General features: G+C 40.7%; 1 protein-coding gene and 2 gene segments (V, D, J or C); 2 read left to right on the top strand and 1 right to left on the bottom strand.

Annotated features, from left to right (window-relative positions):
* The first annotated feature begins 231 nt into the window (after positions 1–231).
* Positions 232–15,546, top strand: hivep1 (HIVEP zinc finger 1). The gene is given in 24 exon segments (XM_034215115.1): positions 232–569; positions 3,944–4,494; positions 4,496–4,750; positions 4,752–5,400; positions 5,403–5,636; positions 5,639–5,706; positions 5,709–5,822; positions 5,824–6,567; positions 6,569–6,625; positions 6,627–6,713; positions 6,715–6,787; positions 6,790–7,748; positions 7,750–7,788; positions 7,790–7,835; positions 7,838–8,616; positions 8,619–9,530; positions 9,532–9,711; positions 9,714–9,788; positions 9,870–10,003; positions 10,125–10,300; positions 11,584–11,685; positions 12,581–13,072; positions 13,075–13,109; positions 13,941–15,546. Coding segments are annotated over 24 exon segments (8,115 nt in total). The 5' UTR covers positions 232–271; the 3' UTR covers positions 14,997–15,546.
* Positions 15,547–18,335: 2,789 nt separating this feature from the next.
* On the bottom strand, positions 18,336–20,137 carry LOC117545366. The segment is given in 3 exon segments: positions 18,336–18,839; positions 20,005–20,080; positions 20,129–20,137. Coding segments are annotated over 3 exon segments (405 nt in total).
* A 1,765-nt stretch (positions 20,138–21,902) lies between these two features.
* LOC117545368 lies at positions 21,903–22,622 on the top strand. The segment is given in 2 exon segments: positions 21,903–22,049; positions 22,263–22,622. Coding segments are annotated over 2 exon segments (360 nt in total).
* Positions 22,623–24,458: the final 1,836 nt, after the last annotated feature.

Genomic DNA, 24,458 nt, shown 5'->3' with positions numbered 1-24,458 from the left:
AATATTGATTGCAGTAACACACACTGAATACTGCGTCACCTCCCACACGTCCGTATGGTTTGTACAGAAACAAGTTCTTCACCTGCTGGATTGTGGGTGATGATTGTGAAGTATGGAAGAATTTCCCCCGAGGGAAGTAAATGGCATTTAAATATGCAAATTAATCTGTGGGTTAGCGCTCGAATGAACCCTCCATAATGACTAGTTTGCAAACTTTAACCTGCATTTCATACTTACTCACGCTGTTACTTCTGTACGTGGGTGTGCGTGCATGCTTGTGTTATTGTGTGTGCACACAGGGCTTGCCCCCCCCCCTCATAATTACAGAACTTTCCATAATGGAATCTCTCTCAGCTATGGAAGAATATCTGTTTTTCATTTGAGAGACCTTCACCCTGCTACAGCCTTGTGGAAAGCATCCCCAGTATCATTGGTTACATTCTGCGCTGCCTTCGCTGTTCAGCAAGAGTCTGTGTGCATCTGTGCTGAAAATGGTTTCTCTTCTTGTCTTACAGATAAAATTGAAGAGGCACAGAAAGAACTTAAAGACCCCAAAGGCTCACAGAAAGGTAAGATATGCTCTATTTCATGACTAAACAATTTAAAGTAAATGTGGGTTTTTTTCAAAAATTAAGTAGTTTTTTTCATACAAAGGATGTTTTGTTTTTCATCACCTGGTTGTTTAAAAGGAATACAAATAGGCTTTTCAGTAAAAGCACAAAATAAATAAATGTAATTTCCTAGCCAAAACGTTTTTTTGTTAGTTGTGCAAGACACAAGTATTGTATTGTAGTATTGGTTAATCAAAAATGTCCCTAGACTCTATATTGATTTTTGTATTTCACCCTTTAAAGAATGCTAAATTGACACATTAGTCAAGTTAATAATAACAGTTAGTTGCTGTGTAGCATCTGGATCTTTGCAGTAGCCATCTCCCTTGATTTTGTTCTGTTTCAGTAAAACTATGTGCAAGATCAAAGTTGAATTTCACTAATATTTAACATTGCAACGTTTTTAGACTTGTTGTGGCACACTTTTTAAAATATATTTGTGTTTATTTTTTTGGCAGTGACTTTCTGCAGAAAGTTAAATGATAACACTGCAGATAATATTTGCTTCACAGATATTGCATTGCTTTATAGATTTTTTCTTTTGTCAAGTTGGTGTTATGTAACTAAATTAACAGCCAGTTTTTTCAAACCCAAGCAGCTTCATGATGTCTGTACAAGCTTAGTGAAACTTATCACTGCAACATCTTACTCAAAGAAAAACAGGCTATACGAAGGACGTGCAAGCTTTGATGATATCACCCACTGTAATTGAGATTGGGTGGAGACTCCAAATAGAAAGTAGCACAAATAAGAATATCTCAATCCTCTATAAAGGCCTGCCAGTAAAAGGTTAATCCCTTTGAAAACCGCTTTTAAAAAAGAGGTTAATTCATTCAGTAGCCCTTTCTCGCTTAATCTTTCAGGCACGGTTTTAATTTTACATTAAATTTCCCGAACCCCCCCTCAAATAACAAAATAAATGCAAGGTTTGAACTTGCAACCTTCCGATCATCAGCCCACCTCACCATCCATTAGACCACCAAAAAAAAAACATTTTCATATTAATTTTTTTTAGGAGATCTATTTGTGGTGGACCATATTTAATTGTGGCGGCCCGCCACAAATTAATCAATGTATGGGAAACACTGAAGTATTTTTTTTATTGAAGATCATGGGGAATTCCTGGCATCTTTTTTTCAGACTTGCTTAGCTCTGATAGGAAAATAAATCCTTCTCCCACGTTTTCAGAATGAATTAATACAAATGTTTTTCTTTTTAAAACGAGTTATCAAAGATCACAGAGTTTGCTTTAAATGTGTGTTATATTGGTTGTTTGCTGCTTTAAAACAGTTGTGTTTGTGTAGAGAATGGATTAATTTATGTAAAGACGAGGCGTTCCTCAATCTAATTATACTGGAGACCTTGGAAGAACCCTGACCTCATCTTGGGAAATACCTACACAAGCCAGGAAACTGTGACAGGGCACTGTTAAAACCTTATGCAACATGTCCTTAAAAACACATGCCTAAATCATTATGCCGGGCCAACCCGACGAATGGGACAGCATGGTATGGGTGCGCCCTTTTAAAAAAACATACTACTTTATAATTGGAATGCAGTTTTGAAAGGACTTCTGATCAGAGGAGCCTCCGTACGTCAACAATGTCATGTAATGAAGCGAGGGCCTCTGTGCTGTTAGTCAAACAGCAAATAAATAAAAAGTAAGGAATGGATGATGTGTCTTAATTATTAAATACATTTTGATCCAATTTTAACTATAGAAGTTCAAGGGGACCTATCGTGCAAAATGCACTTCTTTACGTCTTTTATACATGAATATGTGTCCCCGGTGTTCCAGGGAACTCACCAAGTGTCAGAAAACACAACCCTCTCTCTTTTCCTCCGTACCCAAATCTTTTAAAAACGGGGCTACAACGAGCGGATACAGATTCCATCCGGGCTGACATCACATCAGCCCGGAATAGTGTTGTTCACACGAGACGTGTCCGTTCACACGAGACCGCTCGAAAGCGCTGGAGACGCTGTAGTAGTACATATGCCAGGCCTGTAAGTGGCGCTGTAGTCCTGCCACAAAAGCAGCAAAGAAGACTTCCCGCGCATGGTTGCCATGGTTGCCCTTCTGTTTATTCTCCGCCGTGGACGCTCTGGCTCTTTTTCTCCCTCCCCGAGGCAAGCGTTTGCTCCTGCTGTAATTCTCTCCGGTAGTCCACCAGCAGATGACAAACATCCACCTCTCCGCCTCTTCCAAGGGACGAGGGGACCGTGCGGCAGAGTTTCAGTTAGATTTGTTTCACTGGTCAACATGTCCGTTAAAGTTTAAATCTTCCAGACAAAATTAGAAAAGTGCCGGTCAAAGGTCTTCTTCGTTATTTATTGAGCTTTAAAACAAATGAATAACGACTCTATATAATCATATAAGAACAATACACGGAGGACGGAGAAGAAGAAGAAGAAGAAGATCTAGATCCCTCCGCTTCGCGTCGGGCTCCTGATCAGCCTGTCGGTGTTCTTTTCCCCATAATGACTGCGTCGCTGCATATTATCCCTTACTTAAAACAAATGAATAACGACTCTATATAATCATATAAGAATAATACACGGAGGACGGAGCCTCTCTTTTCCTCCCCCTCTTCTGAGAGCCCAGCAGCTGATCAGAGCACGCTCCACTCTCCTGCAGGGGGGGCGTGGTCAGCTGCAGCTCATTTGCATTAAAGCTACATCACAGAATCAGCCCCTGCAAAAACAGGGCTGGAATAGAGCAAATAGAGCGAAATGAGGCATGGCTAAAATGCAGGATCTGTTTGGTATTTTGAAAAAAAACCTTCACAGACATGTTTTATATACTGTAGGTATGGCCCTACAATATATTTTTCAAATATAGCATGATAGGTCCACTTTAAGTATAATGATAAAAATAAGGATTAAAGGTGTTCAACTTTACAAAAAAAAATCAGTAATTCAATGAGAAGGTTATGCTTTTAATCTTTAAGTTTGTCTTTACATAGTAAAAAAATCATGTTTAAAAAAAGTATTATAAAGATATAATTCAATATGAGAGATGAACAATATATGCCATACCTTTGTTAAGTGCTGGGCGGTCTGTTGGAAAAAGGCACTATTTTTAAATTTAATTTAAAAAAAAAAGTTGATCCCCATATAAAAAACATTATGTTAGATTTATATTCACTCTCTAGTTTTTAATTAAATATTATTGGTTTCAGAAGATAATAAGGACATTTCAACAACTCAGCACAGGAATTATTATTCATTATCTCTTTGGGAGTTTTGAGCTCAGTCTGCCTATATCGTATTTGTTGGGAAAAGTTTGAAGAAAGATGATGTTGAACCAACTTTGTCTTTTTCTTCCACAGGGATATCTGAAAGCAGTCGGAGAAATGCAGATACTATAAAAGGCCTGAAGAGGAAAAAGGTTGTTGCAGAGAATCGGCTAGAGAAAATTCCAAAATCTCCCGTGAAGAAGCCACTGCAGTTGAAAACACCTGAAACTGCGCTTCACGGAACATCGTCCAAGGAAACTACGCCTTCTTCTTGTTGCTCTTCCTCGAACAGTCCTTCCCACGATCCTTCAGCATCGCCAGGTGGGAACAAAGAACCACAATATGCCCAACCTGTTGCAGCATCCCTTCACAAGGGGTCATCTTCCACTGACACTGAAAAGCTAAAACAGGAAGAAACATCATCTAGGCCTTCATCACTTGAACCTGTTGATGGTGAAGGGAGCTCGTTGATTAAAGTGTCTCAATCCAAAGACAGCACCAGCAGAGACCCCAGCTTTGAAGGAGATCCTTACCACAGCAGTGCTTCGCTTGATGTTCTACTTCAGGCCATGGAGCCTGACTTTAGTACACTGGCTGAGAGGAAAAGCTCCTTGCAGTCACAGCCATTGAAAAACCTTCCATCCTTATGCCCAATATAGTGGTGATTTAACAACAATGCCAGCTGTTAATATTGCTGTCCAGAGCCAACCTTCCCATAATGCAGACTTATTATATTGATAGCAAGGGAACTTTATTGGCATTGCAGCACCAATACAGGGAAATGTGCAGACATCTACACAGGGTACTCCAATGCAGTCCTCTCCCACTTGCTACAAAACAACAAAAAACATAAAAAAAGCCAACAACCCGCATTTTATGCCTGTTGCTTCAAATCCGGAAAAAGCCCAGCTTGCACATGAGCTTTAATACTGGAACCCTCCACTATTAACCCATGCACCTGTTCCCCTCAGGCTCTAATGCGTTGCCACAAAGCCAACCACCAGTTGTTCACACATGCCAGTGCCCCTTTCAGCAACAGTTCCCAGCAACCATTCAGGTCCCAGTCACACCTGGCAGCAACCAAGTCCAGATGACCACTGTGATGAACTTTGGTGCTGACCAGGTTTCCAAGGACCAGAAGCTTAAGAAGCCCGGAAAGTATGTGTGTGAATACTGTAGTCGGGCATGTGCAAAACCCAGCGTGCTGCTCAAACACATCAGGTCTCACACAGGAGAAAGGCCATACCCCTGTGTTACTTGTGGCTTTTCTTTCAAAACTAAGAGCAACCTGTACAAGCACAAGAAATCACATGCTCATGCTATAAAACTGGGTCTCATTTCACGCTCTGAATCTGGAGGTGGCTCGCTCTCTCAAGAATCTGACAAAGCCCTAGGGACACATTCGGAGGCGGAAGACAGTGGGGACAGTGATGAGGATGGTAGCACTGCAGACTTGGACCCTGACTCGTCACAGAGCAGTGTGGCAGCTTTGTCCGAAAATAGTTTACAGAGTGCAGGTACAACCCAAGCAAGCCACGGGGAAGAGGACTCAGCTTATTCGAGTCATTTAAACAGACTTCCAGTGAGAGGGCACATGAGCCCAAAGTAACAGCTTCACTTCCAAAAGTTGTTGTATACCCAGTTAATGTCTCCCCTCTGAGGGCAGATAGCCCGAGAGTCACATGTGCAGCACCTGAGCAAGCAGCCTCACAACGGCAACGAGAGTTCCAGATAGCCAACATGAGATCAAGCATCACAGTCCTGTCATCTCTCAAAGAGGTGGACGGTACAATCTTTCACTGGATACTGTGAGTGAAGATGAAGACCACCAGTGCAAGTCTCCCCTGTTAGGTGGACAAACGCTCAGCTTCAGAGGCAACAAGCAACAGACTTTTCACAACAGCAGCAGATCAAATGTCTACTAAGCCCTCGCAGTTTGGGAAGTACCGATTCTGGCTACTTCTCACGTTCTTGAAAGTGCTGACCAGGCAATGAGTCCACCCAGCCCATTTGTTAAGATAACTCCACCGGTGGACATCGACATTGGGAAGAATACTCTTCCCAATGTCCCTCCTGTGGTTGCAACAGTAATGCATGTAGCAAATGAGCAAAAGCCACGTGCAACGGAAGGACAGATGCGTCCACCATTAGAAGTCAGGGCACTCTCTCTTGAAGAACGCATTTCAAAGTTAATATCTGATAATGAGGCAGTGGTTGACAACAAGCAACTGGACAGTGTAAAGCCAAGGAGGACATCTCTGTCAAGGAGAGGTAGCATAGACTCTCCTAAATCTTACATATTTAAAGACTCTTTTCAGTTTGATCTCAAACCAATGGGAAGAAGGTCAAGTTCCAGCTCAGATATTCCCAAGTCTCCCTTCACTCCCACAGATAAATCAAAGCCAGTATTTCTCCTCTCTGTACCTTCCCAATACCCGCCAATGGATTGTTTGCCAATAACAAGAAGTAACTCAATGCCTACTACACCAGGGCACTCAGCTCTTCCCCTTAACGTTGCCCCCCTCCCCCACCCTCTGCGAATTTGTCAGTCATTTGACGACAAAATTAGTTCTTATAGTGATGATGTATTTTCATCAGCCCCATCAACCCCAAATCAAGCAATACATTCTCGTACCTTAGTCAGACAAGTAGCAGTTGAGGACTTTTCCACAAGTGAGGGGCATGGCCTCCCTACTGTTCGCTCCATGGATGAGGGCTTATCATGGTCAAAGCAGTTCCATAGAGCTGATACAAAGAAGCAGATCTTTCGAGCACAAGTCAAGACAGAAACAGAAAGCCTCAACAAAATAAAGGCACAATGTATGAATGTGAAACATGTCGTAATCGGTACAGAAAGTTAGAGAAATTTTGAAACTCACAAGAAATTCTACTGCTCTGAGCTTCATGGTCCAAAAAACAAGCCAATCCCAGTTAAGAAGCTGATCAAGATGTTTTTCATGGTAACATAATGCAGCCTATAGTCCCCAGATCAACTAGCGGCTCAGGAATACTTGATCAACAGATATCTATTAGGAAGAGAAGGAAAATGAAAAGTGTTGGAGATGAGGATGATCAATCTCCTACTGACACCAATCCACCTTGTTCAGTTAGTTTTGAGCTACCAACAGCTCTGGCAAGTCAGACTTTTTCTCAGCATGCTGTAATAGTAGACATACAGCCCAAAAATAACCAGTCAAAGCTACCTCAGATTCAGCTCATAGCAAGAGGTATTAACACTTTAGATTCCAGACTGTCACCAATTCGAGAAACCCAAATCATCACTTCTACTAAAGGAGAGTTGCAAAGGCAGGGCAGTGGTACTTCTGTCATTAGACACACAAATTCTCTAAGCCGACCAAATTCGTTTGAGACTGAATCTATTGACAGGGCCTCTCCTGTTGATATTGAGAAGGATCCCCTCAACAAGCACAAAACAGATCCAATAACAAATGTTTCATCTGATGGCTACCATGACCAAATGTCTAATTCCAAGAGTGTTGACTATGGAAAACAAATGAAGGAACAATGCACTGTTGGTGCAGTAGTAGCAGTTGTTGAAAACTCTACTCCTGTCCATCAGTCTCGTCTGGTTCGGCAAAATAACATTCAAGTTCCTGAGATTCTGGTCACAGAGGAACCCGACAGAGATCATGACACGCAGACTACTGAGCCAGCAGAAAAGCCTCATGATCAGTTCAATTGGCCTCAGAGAAGTGAGAGCTTGTCCAAAGTACCAGCAGAGAAACTCCCGCCAAAAAAGAAAAGGATTCGTCTAGCTCAAATGGAACACTCCTCAGGTGAATCCAGTTTTGAGTCCAGCCTATCGCGAAGCCTCAGCAGGGACAGTAGTCTTTCTCGTTGTTCCAGCATATCTGCCTCTTTTGAAAGAGATGAGGCCATCTAGGTCAGAGAGCCCTTCTAGAGGGGAGTGCGTCAGCAAAAATCACAGAGCCTTCTCAAGGTTTACCAACAGCCTTCAACACCCTTGTGTGCCTGGAATGATGAGGCGTGCCGTATCTGAACAAATTACTTGTACTCAACCCTCTGTGGAGATTTCCTCTGAATACCGTAGCAAGTCCTTTGACTGTGGCAATGTATCTCCTAGGAGATCTCTTTCACCTGCTGGCCAGCATAAAATTGGACAAATCTCCCATGTTACCCAGGTGCCACTTATTGAAAGAAGACGGGGGCCATTAGTTCGCCAAATGTCTTTAAAGATTAGCCCTGAAAGTCAGCAACCTGTTCGAAAAGCTGTCTTACCTCTAGATAAACCTCCCATTACAAATGCTAGCTCTTTAACTCAGAATAGACCCCAGCAGATTCACATTGCCAATAGGCGCATCATGTCTCAGCCTTTTGTCTTGCATCCTGGAGAAGCACCTTTGCAAAATAATGAGCAAGTGGTGCAAAGTATTCATTTGGGTAGCCCAACTCAGCAGCCTCAAGTCCACGGCCTTCCACACCCTTGGCACCAAACATCAAGGGTTCAAATATGCCATAAATTACAACAGCCGTTGAGCCAGATCTTAGTCTGTCGGGAAAATATCCCAAACAAACCAGCCGACTCTGAAGAAAATAAAAGTTTTGTGCCCAAATACCAATTGCAGTGTCCCTCTCTGAGAGCAAGCCAAACATTTCCATTCTCCAGCACACAGGGAACTCAGACAGCCATGCCACTTTTAGCAATACCCATTGCCAATCCAATTATGAGCATTACAAAGTCTACAGATGTACTCCAAAATGTATACATTGGTCAACCCAAGCAACAGCCTCTGAGATTAAGACACAGGCTGTTGTTTTGTCAGTTGAACAGCACAGGGCCACATTTGATCAGACCCATGCTGGTGCTATACCATTGCCACAGATCCTTATAACTCATGAGCAGATTCATCATCCGCCCTCTTTGTCCAATAAGAGTTGCCTCTCATCCACTCACAGTGTAGAGAGTGATACTCATGCTGTAACAACTGCAAAGAAAGATGCCTCTAAAACTCAAATAGTTAGCACACATAAAAATGCTGGAGAACGAGCACCTTCTCTTGGGTCCTTACATTGCACACAGAAACTGGCATCAGTGACTCTATGCCCGCAGCAGGAACCCACTGCCTCCAGTAAACGAATGTTGTCACCGGCCAATAGCTTGGACATCTACATGGAAAAGCACCAAAAGCGGGCTAAGGATGAGCATGGTGTGGCCTGCCTAACCGATGGTAGGTCAGTCAATTATCTTAATTCCAAGATGTCAGAGGTTACCCGGCAACGGAAGCTAACACTTGTTAGGCAGGTTTGCACAACTGAACCGGTGGACAGTCCCATTGAAACGGAGGCCCCACCTCTGCTGCAGGACAAAACAAATGGGGAGAAAGACTCACAGGCTACTGATGATGTTAAGCCTATGTCACCTGACAGTGTTGGACTGAATAAAGACACAACCACTGTTATTCATGAGGAGGCTGGTCCTGCCCTGAATACTACGACTGGTGGCCAGGGAACCTCCATCCCAGCGAATATCACTCTGAAGCCTCAAGGGAAAGCTGAGGAACAAAGATGGACTCCTGCTAAATGCCTGATAAGGCCCTCCAGCTTCCACGGTGGTCAGGTGAAACTGACCACATCTGTGTCTGTGGTTAACACAAAAGACAGTCATCGCCTGTCTTTTCCCAGCCTGAAAACTGCTACCCACTTTCACATGGTGTTTCTTGATGAAGAGGAAACCTCTTCATGTTCCACAGACTGACCTGAAGACTTCAGCATATGCTGTCTGGACTGTCAGCCCCAACAACCATAACCCGCTTGGGTTGCCCACCAAGGTGCTCATGTCTCTGTTTGACTCCAAGCAGACATCCAAGAAAATACACTACACACCTCGGCCATAAAAACTAGCGGGAAATCTGACATCTTGTCTTACTCAACCAAGCTGAAGGATGTCATGCCCAGGGTAAGAACTATTCCAAGTTTTATTATTTTAGCTACCTTGTTTCTTAAATAAAAGAAATCAATGACTTTTCTCTTTCTGCAGGTACCAATAATCCATAAGTCTTTATCAGTTGAAACCAGAAGTAAAGTGCTACAGAATCTCAGGGCCAGCAACGACTCAGAAAAAAGAAGCACATCTAAAACAGAACCAAGACGGGTCAAAATATTCGATGGCGGGTATGATTGAACAACAAAACATTGTTTTTCAAATTATATGACAATTCACTTATATTATACAGCAATAAGAAATGTTAGTTGCTTGGTTTTATGTGTAAGCCTTGGTACTTTGCAACCCCAGATACAAATCTAATGAAGAATATATTTACGTACGTGGGCGTGGACGCGGTAAATACATCTGTGAGGAATGTGGGATCCGCTGCAAGAAGCCAAGCATGCTACGCAAACACATCCGCACCCACTCTGATGTCCGGCCATACCACTGTGTCCACTGCAATTTCTCCTTCAAGACAAAAGGTGAGACGTCAGCAGATATTCAGTTTAAAGCCACTGCTCCTTTACTTGTGTATATATATGTAATAATATGATAAAGATGCTTTTATCGATTAACCCATCAACCTAAATGTTTGATCTCCTTTATTAATTGTCTTAAATGCAACGAAGAGGTATGAAAGTCTCAGAACCTATATCAGTATCGAAATTCTGGAAAATCAAACGAATACATAATACAATGTAATAATTCTGAATGTATTCTCAATTCATGTGAATAAAGTACAATACATGTAATAGTCAGATGTTTACCATCTACTGTATGGGATTTTCTAAACCTACTTTTATTGAATTTTAATATAGTGCACTTCATGTGGGTTCTACATTACTGAATACATATATAACCTCATGAATATGCTAACATGAATAAAAAAAAATGTATATCTGAACCAGAGGTTGCGCTAGACTTTTTCACTGCCCGTAATTTTGACGGACAGGATCGTAAAATTTCCGTCAAAATTCAGTATTACCTACCCGTCGGCCTTTACACTCTGTGGGGGGGGGGAGAGAGAGAGAGAGAAAACTGTCAACCGGGGAGGGACCGGGCAGGGGGGGGTTACATGACACGGTCGTGCAACTATCAACTGGGGGCGGGGCCCACGCTCGTGAACCGTTAGCGCCGTGTTATGCATGCCCACTGCACCTCGCGGGAGTGCGCACAGCGTAAAGCCAAAACTCACAGACATTTCAATGATTTGTACGGCAAAGTTGGATTTGGAAACGGTATCATTTCCTTTTTGGCAGGCATGCTTAACACCGGAGCCTCGCTGCGGAGAAACTTTGGCGCTGTTCCGAGTTTATTCTAATCCGTTAAAATGACGGACTGCTTTCAGATTTTTCCGTCATTGTTAAAAAAAATCCGTCATAGACGGAAAATATTCGGTTAACGCGACCTCTGATCTGAACATACAATTCGTCTCCTCACAATTCCCATTTGAGACGGTATATTGTTATTTCCATAAACTGTTATTATAACTTTCCCTTTTATAAAATTAACGATAGTGTTTTACCATCTCTCAAGCCAAGACAGTATGATTCACCGTTTGCTATCGAACTTGCCTACCCACGCCACACTGCAGAACAGTACTCGATGTCAGAGCAACCCACGTTCATTTAAAAATGTCTTTATCAGCTACTCACCCTGTATGTACAGCTTGCCCAAAGACCGCATTCTCTTACATAAACTCCTTCTTGTGCTATTGTTCGAGCTCTACCCACCTGTAAAGACCTTCCTGTCTCTCCTCTTGCAGGAAATCTGACCAAGCACATGAAATCCAAGGCCCACAGTAAGAAATGCATGGAGATGGGGGTTCCTGCAGGTCTCATTGATGATCAGGATGCAGAGGACTCAGGTACAGTGCTTATCTGTAAAGGAGATACATACCGATTTTGTATGCTCAAAGCTCAATGAACCAAATGAAATAATCTCTGTGATATTTTACGGTTATAAACTTGCCTTAATACACTTGTTTACCCCATTTGCTTTAGTGTCAAACAACAGGATTGCCCTTCTTTAAATAGTTCCCCTGTTCGTGGTATGAGATATAAAACACAGTTTGTGTCTCTCGCTTGTGTTGTTTTGCCATGTCGATCAATAACTTCACCATGGTCTAATTAGAAATTCTAAATGCAGCTTCTTCCTCTGTTAACTAAAAGCGCATGTGGGCGGCATGCACAGCGTTTAGAAAGAGGAAATTGCTGCGTCTAATTTTAGAAAAAAAAAGAGAAAGAGGAGCTGCCTGAAAGCATTCTATGGTCTCAGTCTCTTAAGAGCATATTTGTTTTTCCTCCTCTGCCTGTGATGTAGCTCAGGGGCGTGTGGTGGTGTAGGGTGTGCAGCACTGCAGCAGCAGCTCAAAACATCGCTGAATTGCAGTGGATTTTTCTAACTGTGTGAAAAAAACCTCCATGATAAAGAAAAAATAAAGGGATAATTTACCCCCAAAATAACTAAATATGCGAATAAATTACTCACACTTGTGTAACCTTGAATTAAAAATAATAACTTTTTTTGTCTGCCTATATACTGAATAAAGAATCCAATAAGGGGTGCATTTACATACAAATATGACATTTTCCCCACAATTTCAAGGTATCACAGGAAGTAATTGATATTCCAAGGAAGATTTTGGGGAGAAATACTACCAAATAGCTTAGATTCTTTCAGAACAACTCAAATGATGACTCATATGTGCTGTAAATCCACCCAAGAATAGTCTTCCATCTTACATATTCTCTCATCTGCAGGAGACCGGAGTCAAGTGAGCAGTGCCGACCGACAGGATTCGGATGGTGACGACTCCGATGGTGCTGATGATGATGACAATGATGACAACGAGGAGGAAGAGGAGGACAGCCAGGCAGAGTCTGGCCTTTCTACCAACCCATCCGTCTCTGCCAGCCCTCAGCACATCCCATCCAAGGAGGCCGAGGTCCCTCCTAGCAACCTCCTAGCCCAGATGTCAATCAGCTCAATCTCCCTATCTCTCTCCCGGCCTGCCGCTCCTGAATCCCACACCACATCAGACTCTGTCCCCATGATGAGCCCTGTTTCCCTGAGCAAGCAGATATCCATCTCCGGGTCCTGCTGCAGCTCAATGCCACTCCCTTACTCTCCTCCGCCTGTTGCCATCACATCAGACTCCTACACCTCAGACACAGACTCAGTGCACATGATGAGCCCGATGTCGCCATGCAGGCAGATGTCCATCGACTACCCTGACTTTGATGTCCCCCCTAGTCCCCAGTGCCAAGCAAGGGCTCCAAGATAGGCCAGGTGAGACCCATGTATTTTCATCGTGTCTCTCGTCACCGCTCTCCACTCACCTCCTTTCTTTCCTATCCATACCCTTACGTTTAGTCCTGCATGAGCGGCACTTCTACAAAGCTTCTGTGAATGCCTTGAAAAAAGGTGAATATTTGTATGCATTCTGATAAGGTTTGGTGGGAATGCAATTTCATAAAAAAGGGCTGTTTTTTATTTATAAAGTGGGGTTTAATGAGGTCCAAGGGCAGTGTATAACCTACAGTAGATCCTGAGAGGAGTTGGGAAAAAAGGACTACCAGCAGGGTAAACATGTTCATTAGCCCTAATATCAGGATACCATTCATTTCTGTTCAGACATCTGAATTAAATTATCATTTTAGGTTGAAAAGAATACAAAAAAGCATAATCCAATAGAACAATTGACAAGTGTCAGGAAGAAGAAAACACTGAATTTGGCAAAGAAAGAAACCTATTAAAAAGAAAATACCGAAAATGTCTTTGATCTTGTTACCTTGTTCCGCGAGGTAAAATTCATGTTATTTAAATGGAGTTTGGTGGCTTTGAATAGAGCGTTGGTAGCGACTTTTGCTCCCCGTCGGAAAGGGTGGTCTGACAGCAAGGTAAATCGGTGAGCATTTTCGGAATATAGCATAGCTACACTTACGTTTGTTTCTCCAAACTCGGGGTTGTCAACCACAATTTACTGTAGGCCATACACTGAATATGGATTAGAACCTCAAACAACCACATTTAGAAAAAATCCAAACAAATTCTTTAATCACTTATACCACAATTAAGCCACAATTAAGTCAAATATTAAACTTTCTCTCTTTTGAACAGGACGCTTCCTCTGCTCCTCCTGCTGTTGCCAGTGAATCAGGCTTTCCTGTGGACCGGGGCACTCAGACTTCCTCTTATGGCTCTCAAGGTCTCATGCACTTTCGCCCACAGAGTCTATCCCAAACATACGGAACACAGACCCAGACACACCTGTTCAGCCACCTGCCCCTGCACTCCCAACAGCCCTCCTACTCCTCTTACAGCATGGTCCCAGTTGGGGGGATCCAGCTGGTGCCCGCCGGCCTGGCAGCTTACTCCACCTTTGTACCAATCCAGGCCGGCCCCGTCCAGCTCACCATCCCCACAGTGAGCGTCATTCACAGAAACACAAGCCCGTTACCAGCTCCCATCACTCCCCCCCATCCAGAGGGCCAGTCAACCCAGCCAATCAGCAGTGTGTTGCCCTGCTTCCCCTTGGGGCAGGTCACCGGCCTGCAGGCTCAAACCATACAGCCCTTAGGTCTGGAGACACTAAACCTCATGGGGCTGACCAACACAGGCCTGGCATCCACCCAGCTAATATCCCAGCAAGCGCTCACCCTCAATGCCACCCTGGGGCTGCAGGTTTTAACTGCCAACCCCACTTCCCACAGCAGCACCGGCCCCCAGACACACGTCCCAGGTCTGCAGTTCGTTAACATCGCCCTGCCTGCCCTCATTCCTTCTCTCAGCCCTCTCTCCAGCCTCAGTCCTCTCTCTGGGCTCTCAGACTGGCAGGGCAGCCCCGGAGCTCCGGGAGAACAGCCATCTCGAGGTGAGCGGGGCTGCATGCATGCGTCACAACCCGCCCCTCTTAAGGGCAGCAGCTGTCCAGGGGCGACCCCCGGCAGCAGAGCAGAGCTCACACAGACTGACGAGAGGCAAGAAAGGGTTAAGTCCCCACGGCAGCAGCGGTCACCAGCTCCTCAGACCAGAGGTGGTAAAGAGTCGCCCGTAGAGGGAGCTAGTGATCCTGCACCTCCACGACCTTCGCCAGTGACCAGCTGGCAGAAGGTCATCGATGACTATAATGAGGTGTCCAGTGATGATGAAGACAGACTGGTCATTGCCACCTGAAAACCCAACATGGAAAGCTCTTCTTGTTCTCTTTTTGTAATTCTTGTCACTTTGTAAGACTGAAAACACTTTCAGGGGTTTGTTTTGTTGCAAATCACCTTTCAAAGCACAGATGCTGACATTCATATTGTATGTGCAATCATATAATTATAATAATGACCAATCTTTTTTTTTTTGTAAATGTTGTATAGACAATTGTGCCTTTTATGGAGTTTCTTGTTTAGGAACCTGTACATAATTCCTTATAAATTCAGTAGTTTCTTGTGTTTATTTCAAAAAATAGAAGTAAGGAGAGGCAAAAAATGGAGGATATCAATTTTGTTTGTCATTTGTAAATGTATGGAATTATAAATGTTGTACTGGTATATGTACATTTCTATGGATTATGAGGCAATGTTTCTGTGTACAGATGTTGTGTTCAACTATTTATTATAATCCATCTAGTGCCCATTGTGATTCATAAGTCCATAGGTATGTGCATTATGGTAGCTTTACATTGCTGTATCAATATTCTTAACTGTATCAGTAAAAATTTGTTTACAACATTAAAGTGTCTTCACTGTATTTTTGACATATCATCTCGCCATATTTGTTTTTATATAAAGTGTTTTTTATCAATTTTGCTGTTTATTACATTTCACATTTAATATTGTGGGGGCCATATTTCTCATTTCAAATTGATCAGAAATGGATCTGCAACAATGAAATATCTACAGAAAATGTATCGGCAACCATTTTAAATAATCATAAATAAGTTCACCAATATTTTAAACAAAATCAGCACAAAATAAATCACCGGCTTCAGCTTCTTAAATGTAAATATTGTTCTTACTGCTTTTATAATTATGAGTACACACATTTGAAAATATCTCTGTTCATAACTATTGCTGATATTTTCCAGAATAAAAAAATAGGATGAAAGGTAAAGTATTTTATATTTTGTGTTTTAATGAAATAAATACATACAGTATAAATGTTTTTGACTAAAAGATCTGCAACCAAGCAGCCATCATTTGGGTCGATTTATGATTATAGATTTTTGGTTAGAATTTTAAGATTTGTTTTTGTTAAAAGACGGATGACTCTACACTTAATCAGATATATTAATAGCTAATATTTGTTCACCTGCAGCGGCTGTGTACAATCTGAAAACCCCAAACTTCTGCATATTCATCATCATCATCATCATCATGATTATAAAGGGTAGCAGCAAAGAGATATTGATAAGTTGTCTACGTTTAGACTAAAAGCCAACTCGTTCGATAATCAATGTATAGGTTTGAGTGAAATTTAAATAAACAACAATATCAAAATGACCATATTACAGCTTCATAAATGTGAATATTTCAGTTTCATAAACGGAATACCTTTTGTGTTGTGGACAAAGCTACACATTAAGAACATCATCTCAGGGTTTGGGTAACATTTTATAGATCTATTATAGATACATCTATAATATTAATTGCAGCCGGAATAAAGTGTGACTAACTGTACAGCGAAGATCATTCACTCTAAATCCTTCAGGGAACAACCTCGGGATCCTCTCATCCTCACAATAATACCACTTAATTAAAAATCACTATCTGCCATTCAAACAAGAGGCACAGATTAATGAATGATTCTATTTGGGGGTTTTATTTTATTTTTGAAGAAGGGAGAATGCGCTCTCTGAGGAGCAGAACCAAACATAGCAACCTGGCCTTAATGAGGGAAAGTTCCCTCTAATCACAAGAGGCTTTACCGTGATATCCTCCTGTGTTCAGCGCATTCAGAAGGTGACTCATCCCTCTCGATACAGTAGGCCCCCATCACTTCACCCCTCCCCCGCAGGGCTGACTGTGGGTGTAAGGCTTAAGCTATTGCAAAGCCCACAGAGACCCCTAGAGGACAACAGCTGCTAGTGCTGACAGAACAAACTGCAGGCCGCTGAAGTGAAGAGCAAACCAAGAGTCTCCAGTGTCACAGCTGCATGGTTCAACCAGCTGAGGGTAAATGGCCACAATCCCAAAAATGTACTTTAATGAGATAATCATATTATACTGTTTTCTGACAAATTATTCTTTCAAAATTCTATATACTATGACTTTTTTTCATGATCATTTTGACTTACTTTACAATGACATTGTTTGTAATATCTTCACCACACTGTTGTTTATTCTGATATTCAAGACATACTGGTGTGACTTTTTTACATACTATACTATCACATTTTTTAAACCTTTTTTCTGCAAATGTACGACTAACTAAAGTTTTTTCTAAAACTTTTGACATTATATACCATGTATACTTTTTTTCGAATTGTATTAAATCTTTATTTAACCAGGTGGTCCCATTGAGATCATCGATCTCTTTTTCAAGGGAGACCTGTAATAATAAATGTTCGACATACTCAACATATATTTTTTAGATACTATTCTGTTTCGTTTTTTCAACGTTTTTGACATGCATTTTTTCTTTTTTACATCTATTTCTTTTTGCTGTACAACCTGTCGACTATGTATATATGTTGCATTTTTTCAACATGTATGTAGTTTTCTCTGAAATGTCAAACGTACTATGACTTATTTTCTGACACATTAAAACTAAAACTTTTTTCTGCAAATGTACAGATTACTATACTTTTTCTAAAACTGTTTACATTTATGACATAACCTTTTTTTATGATATTTTAGACAAACTGAACAACGTTGTTTTTAAGCTTATTTTTGAAAGGCTATACTATGTCGTTTTTTGCATATTTTTCGTCTGATATTTTCGGTATACTAACTATACTCTGTGATTGACTTCCGATTATGTTTTTTAAAAATATTTTTGACATACTATAGTATAATTTTCACATTTATCCAAACACTTTGTAGACTTTTATATTAATGTTTTGACGAACTATACTTGGATTTCTTTTGAAATGTGACTTTTCATTTCATACAATAACAATGGTTTTTAATGGAATAAAATATGTGTACTTGTTATGACATATTATGAAATTTGTCATGGAATTGTCCTTATACTTATATAAATCATATCAATTACATTTAGAACGTACTTTAATGACTTTACAATATTTTCGACATACTATACTATGACTGTTTTACTAACCAGAAGAGGGCGCCAGATAGCATGTTGTTTTGCAAAAGAGAATAACATTTTATAACCAATATATTTATGTAGTTGTTTAGCTTACCTCGGGTGAAAATAGCCTCAAACGGTGGATAAATGGCAACAGATGATGTGATTCAAAAGTGGATTAATAAAACCACGAGTAAGATCCTACATTTGTTAAAAGCTTGTATTTCTAACATGTGGGATAAAGCAAAGGTTTCTATAAAAAAAGTCCATTGATTATTTTACATTTAATTTGCTTTATTTTTTTAATGGCATACACATAATTACAATAATGAAAATTGAAGTATTGCAATCATTCAATTTGATTAAAATTGATCATGAATGAGGAAGAGAGAGAGCTAGGGCCAGAGAGCAGACTGAGAGCAGTGTAAGAGAGAAAGCAGAGTCCCAGTGAGTCAGCTCAGGACTGGGAACACTGGTCTCTCCTCAGTGTCTCTGAGAGCGGAATCTGGGTGCCCTGGGTGGCCTCACAGGTCACAGAGCCCACCTTCCTCCACTGGTCTGCAGGGAGCCTCAGGGTGCTGCTCCAGCTGTAGTGGGCGTCCTTCTCCAGCACCCCGGGGCTCCTGCTCTCCTCCCAGCTGCTGCTGCCGTCCACCTTCCAGGTCAGACTCCAGTCTGAGGGGAAGCCCTTGTTGGCCAGGCAAATGAGCGTGGCCTTCCCTTGCTGCAGCTCTTCTCTGGAGGGGGGCAGCACCGTCAGGGTGGGAGGGACATCACCTAGGAGACACCAATCAGATTAGAGGACAGGGAGCACACAGCTGTCAATCAATCAGCAGACACTGGGACACCTTTACTGAGAGAGCGTTTCTCCTTTAAGGAGTTTCTGTCAGATGTTGGTTCTGCTCCATCAGTCTCTCACTCACACATTGTTTCACTTCCCTTTAAGAAGCCTCTCATGCAAATCAGCACAGAGACACTTCACACAGAATCACCTGAAATATGTCAGACTACACTGGAAATAAAGTACAACATTAGGACACATTTTAAGTAGTTGTTGTTCAAATCATCCAAAACCTGAACTCTACAAACAATTATTAAATTATTTAGTGGATAAATGAACAAATACAGGAAATGGAGCAATCAATTGTGCTCAATGTGAATCTCAATCACAGTTTTACAAACTTTAGAATAATGTCTGAAATAATTCAACACATTTTTTAATATCCATCGTTATCTTTACTCTGTTCAACTGTTTATAAAAAAATGTATTCATAATTTATTTGAGAACAGGAGAAACGAGATGGAAAAATAAGAATAAGTTAAGGAAAAATCAGCAGTTTCATCTTTTCACATTCCAAGCTGTTTAAATGACATTATGTTTGGAATGTGTAAAGACATTTCAAGAAAAGCTTCTCCGACTTTGCTCAATGATGAAGAGAAATACAAAAGTGAATATTAATACTACTTAAAAGTTACAATTAAAATAATATAAATCTATCTCTCAAACACTCTAACACAGAATTAAAAAGTCTCTTAACAAAATCATATTTAGTTTTTGTGCAGAAACTTACTTCCAACATCCAGTCTGGTTCCTCCACCAAAAGTCAACCACAGTGATACAAAGTCATTGAGCCGCCGTACAAAAACCTCCCACTGTAGAGAGACACGGCTCTCTGACTTTGACACACTGAACTAAACCTACCAGCCCTCAAGATGCTACTTCACCATTAAAAGTGGAATTAATGATTTATTTTCTGTTCACAGTTTAACTCTCATGAAAACATTTAAACGTCTTTTGCTGGAGTAAAGTCAGCCTCTCAGTGCAAAATATATCTGAGAAGAATTTATACAATGACATGGAGAGGCAACTATTTCTCTTAGTTTGCTAAATAAAAAGTACAACAAAAGAGACATTTCTCTTATAAATTAGCATTTGACTTACTTCCAACATCCAGTCTGGTTCCTCCACCGAACGTGTACCACAGTGATACAAAGTCATTGAGCCGCCGTACAAAAACCTCTCACTGAGAGACACGGCTCTCTGACTTTGACACAAACAAACTCACCAAACACATCCACAGTTTACCCAGTTTATATAATAACTGCTTACATTTTTTAAAACAAATTCACAAGATATGGAAAAGTATTGAATCTTTTTTTGTGAGCTGTTATACATTTAAAAAGCAAAACAGAAATATTTAATTAAGTACACTCTCTAATCAATCGGGCAAAATGTAAATCATTGTCATTTTATAAAGCTTTATTTTAGATTGTTGTGGAGGAAGAGAGCATTGATTTGTGTGAGAGTGAATTATGAAATTGAAAAATACTTTTTGGAAAGAACAAGTGAGCCCTGACCCTTTCCGGACGGCAGTGCCCTTGAGCAGGGCACCGAACCCCCATGTGCTCCCTGGCACATGTTCCTGTATGTTCCTATGTACTTGTAATGTGTGTGTGTGTGTGTGTGTGTGTGTGTGTGTGTGTGTGTGTGTGTGTGTGTGTGTGTGTGTGTGTGTGTGTGTGTGTGTGTGTGTGTGTGTGTGTGTGTGTGTGTGTGTGTGTGTGTGTGTGTGTGTGTGTGTGTGTGTGTGTGTGTGTGTGTGTGGAAAACAGAGAGGAAACAGAATTTTCCCCAGGGGAGGTCCATCTTCTTTATCTTCTTCCTCGTGATCAATAATCCAGGTCCCTGTTGGAGTCAGTCAGAGCTTTTCCATAGAGAGACACTTTGCATCAGCAGCACCATGCTCCAGTGCTCTTGGAGCTTCTTTTTGAACAGTGTTCACTTCTGTCTAACTGGAGCGACTCCCAAAGATCAAAAGTCCAGACTTCAAATCAAACGTCACCTTCACTTTAAAGTCTGTAGTGAGGTAAATCCAGCAAGCCCTGATCATGAGACGTTCCTGACCTCCTAGTGATACAGCCCTGTAGAAGGTCAGAGATAAAGGAGGCTGTCTGACCATGCAGAGCTCTAAAAGGGATCACAAGTATCTTAAACTGGATTCTTTATTTAATGTGGAGCCATGAATACAAATCAAGCTGTTACATGAGATATTTTCAAAGAGCCGGTCAAAGTTCATTTAACAGTCCTTTGGACATTTCAGTGAGTGATGGCTGTGAAAGTAAAGAAGAAATGGAGTGACACAGTTTAAATGGACGAATGAATCTGTAAATGATCATCTCCAGCTTAGCTTGAAGCACATTGGGATTCAACTTAACAAATAATGTAAACGGTAAACAACAGATGTGAATACAACACTTCATGCTGCTCAACAGTCAATGTCTGATCTAAAGTGTTCGCCCTATTTCAGACAGTACATTTGAACAGATGAGGAAAAAGGAGCATCTGAGAATTTTAATAATACAACTTTATGGAGATGAAAGAAAAGCATCAGCATCTCAGGTATCTTCTCTGAGTATATTCATCATACGATTATATTCCCCACCAATGATATTCATCTTTACATCATATAAAACTGCCTTGTTTCATCTTAATGACCATAATGTGATCAGCTGTTAAAGACATTATTCTGTCTAATGCCACTCTCCTTTTAGATTTACTAAAAGGATGAATTGCCGACTTCAGACTTTACATTTTTGTGAAAATGAATCATGTAAATTAAAGTAGCTACTGGATAAGAAAACTTGCATCGCTGGATTTGTATTCTGGTGTGAAACCTTTTAACAATCTGTATCAATAACCGTCTTCTCTTGTGTTCGACATAGTAATCTTTGAGAGCCCATTATGGAGTGAAACATGAAACAGTGAATGCTGTCAGCACTGAGGGGGGAACACCATGCTGTTTGAGGACAGCTACACTTCACTGACTCTGTGTGTTTGCATATGTGTCCTGCCTCTCTGCTCCCAGACGTTAAGAGGCCAGAGGTGATCAGCGGCTGTCCAGACCTTTCAGAGCCACTGACACGCCGGCAGCACAATGATGATGTCACTGACTCTACTGCTGGCCACCCTGGGGCTCCTTGTTCAGGGTGAGACTCTCTTCTGAAAACTTTGCTTCAGGATGCAACCAGGTTCCCCAACATGATGATCTGCTATGATGGAGAAGCACTGAGACAAGCAGCATGCACCTTCTTCCATCTGTTCTCCATGTTAAAGAGAGGATGCTCTTCTGTTTGGGTGTTGATCATCTTTCTGCACGCTGTTTGTCTCAATAACCCTTCTGCTGTTTTCATGTTTTCCAGGTTCATCAGGAGAAACACTCCTGACTCAGTCTCCTGGATCTCTGTCTGTTGTTCCAGGACAGACTCTTTCTATCAAATGTACAGCCAGTACAAGTGTTAGTACTCACCTTCACTGGTACCTTCAGAAACCTGGAGAAGCTCCTAAACTCTTGGTTTATTCTGCTACAACTCTTCAGACTGGAGTTTCAAATCGTTTCAGTGGAAGTGGATCTGGGACTGTCTTCACTCTGACCGTCACTGGAGTTCAGACTGTAGATGCAGGAGATTATTATTGTCAGCAGGGTAACAGCGTCCCGTTCACACAGTGATACAACGTCGTACAAAAACCTCCTCCAATAAAGAGGAAGTGATCCGAATGAACAGCTGCATAGAAATAAAAATATATATATATGTTTGATTAATATACAATTTTAAACTAATAACAAAATAACACTTTCAGCATGCAAACAATTGCTATTATTAAGGTAATGTTTTGTTGTTGTTTGTGAGTAAATATAAGTTTGCAAAAAGCTTTAATTACCACTCTTTAATATCGTCCCTTTCAAATGTATATTCTAAGTAACATTTGAACCGATAATCAATACATTAATATAGATTCATTTAGAAATATTTAGTGAATGCTTCATTTGTAATGTTTCATGTTTGCTTGAAATCTAATCGATAGATTTATGATTATAAAATTATAAAAGTATGGTAGACATGTGGATATTATCCGGCTGAGTGATCCGTCTCTTAAATGTGTGTCAACCACAGAACTTATTTCGAGCTATTTTCCAAAATCCTATGGAGAAATTGCATTGCTTTTTGTCGAAGGAACCGGAAGGAGTTTACTTCCGGGTTTTAGGACCCGTCACTGTATAGTCAATCCTTCTAATCAGATCCTTGACAGAGGTACATAGTGGTAAGTTGTTTTACAGTTCATTGTACATTAATTTAACAACATAAGGCTTTAGCTTTAGGAAACATTCCTTTGATTAGGAAACACTCCTTTAGGAAAGGAAAGCAGAAAAGGTTGTCCCACAATACCTTGCGGCCGCGACATTAACCTAGACACAACATTCGGCCGTTCACGGAAACAACCGACCGAGACCGAGAACTAAATATCATGAAAGTTACGGTGCTTATTAAACATTTTACAAGTTATATTGTAACTTGCCAAAGGGATTGGCTTTGAACGTTCAACACTATAATAATCAAAAGACAAAATATGAATGTTACTTTTTAACTGTAAAATTATCAAATAAAGTCAACTTTGCTCAGTCTTTACTGAGTTGAGGTTTCTTAAACTTGATCAAACACGTTTGATTGGTGATATACACAGTGATAGGTTGAGGTCTAACAAGTTTATAATAAATCAAAATTGTATTTACTTTAAAATATTTTCATACAATCATACGTATTGGGATTCATGTGGATTAATACATGTGAGCAACAATAAGTTTCAATTTACGTTTATATTTCAATTCCAACCTAATGAATAATATATTTTTCACTGTTGTCCAGGTTCATAAATCATAAAACAACACCATAAAAACCACTATTCATTAACTCGGTGACGTTTCCCTCAGACGTCATGGAGTAGTGGTTAGGAAAAGACGATAGGAGCTTTGTTTTAGTATAATATTAGTTTCAATTCAAGTACTGAAAAATCAACGTTTAAATTCTGCTAAAAGACAGAGACTGTAGTACTGTATGTAATGTTTCATCTAGATAGGTAAAATATCAATTTAGATTCATGTTATTTAACTTTATGCAGATCATTTACTGCTTTTTATAATCCTGGAAATATTTTTGATTCAGATTTTGAGAATATATTCAAGGTAAAGTTTAACAACACATGAACATCACACATGGATTTACTTTAACATTAGTGATAAGAGAGAGCTCTGCGGTTTACCATTAAAATGTTCATGCTATGGTTATTGGTACCAATCTTGATTAACAAAAATAAAACTAGGATGAATCTTTTGTGAATTAAAGTGAATGAGGTTCCTTTTATATAATATTTTAGAGAAAGGGAATCAGAAGACATACCACTTTTAAAATACACACATTCATCTTTATTATTTAAAATGTTGAAACCATTGACAAAGCAAAAACAGGTTGATGTTGAAACATGTCCTGAGAGCCAGAGAGCAGACTGAGAGCAGTGTGAGAGAGAAAGCAGAGTCCCAGTGAGTCAGCTCAGGACTGGGA

This window comes from Gymnodraco acuticeps, unplaced genomic scaffold (assembly GCF_902827175.1).
Source record: "Gymnodraco acuticeps unplaced genomic scaffold, fGymAcu1.1, whole genome shotgun sequence".
NCBI lineage: Eukaryota > Metazoa > Chordata > Actinopteri > Perciformes > Bathydraconidae > Gymnodraco > Gymnodraco acuticeps.
Note: the sequence above shows the minus strand (reverse complement) of the source record. Positions and strands in the feature narration are given on the sequence as shown.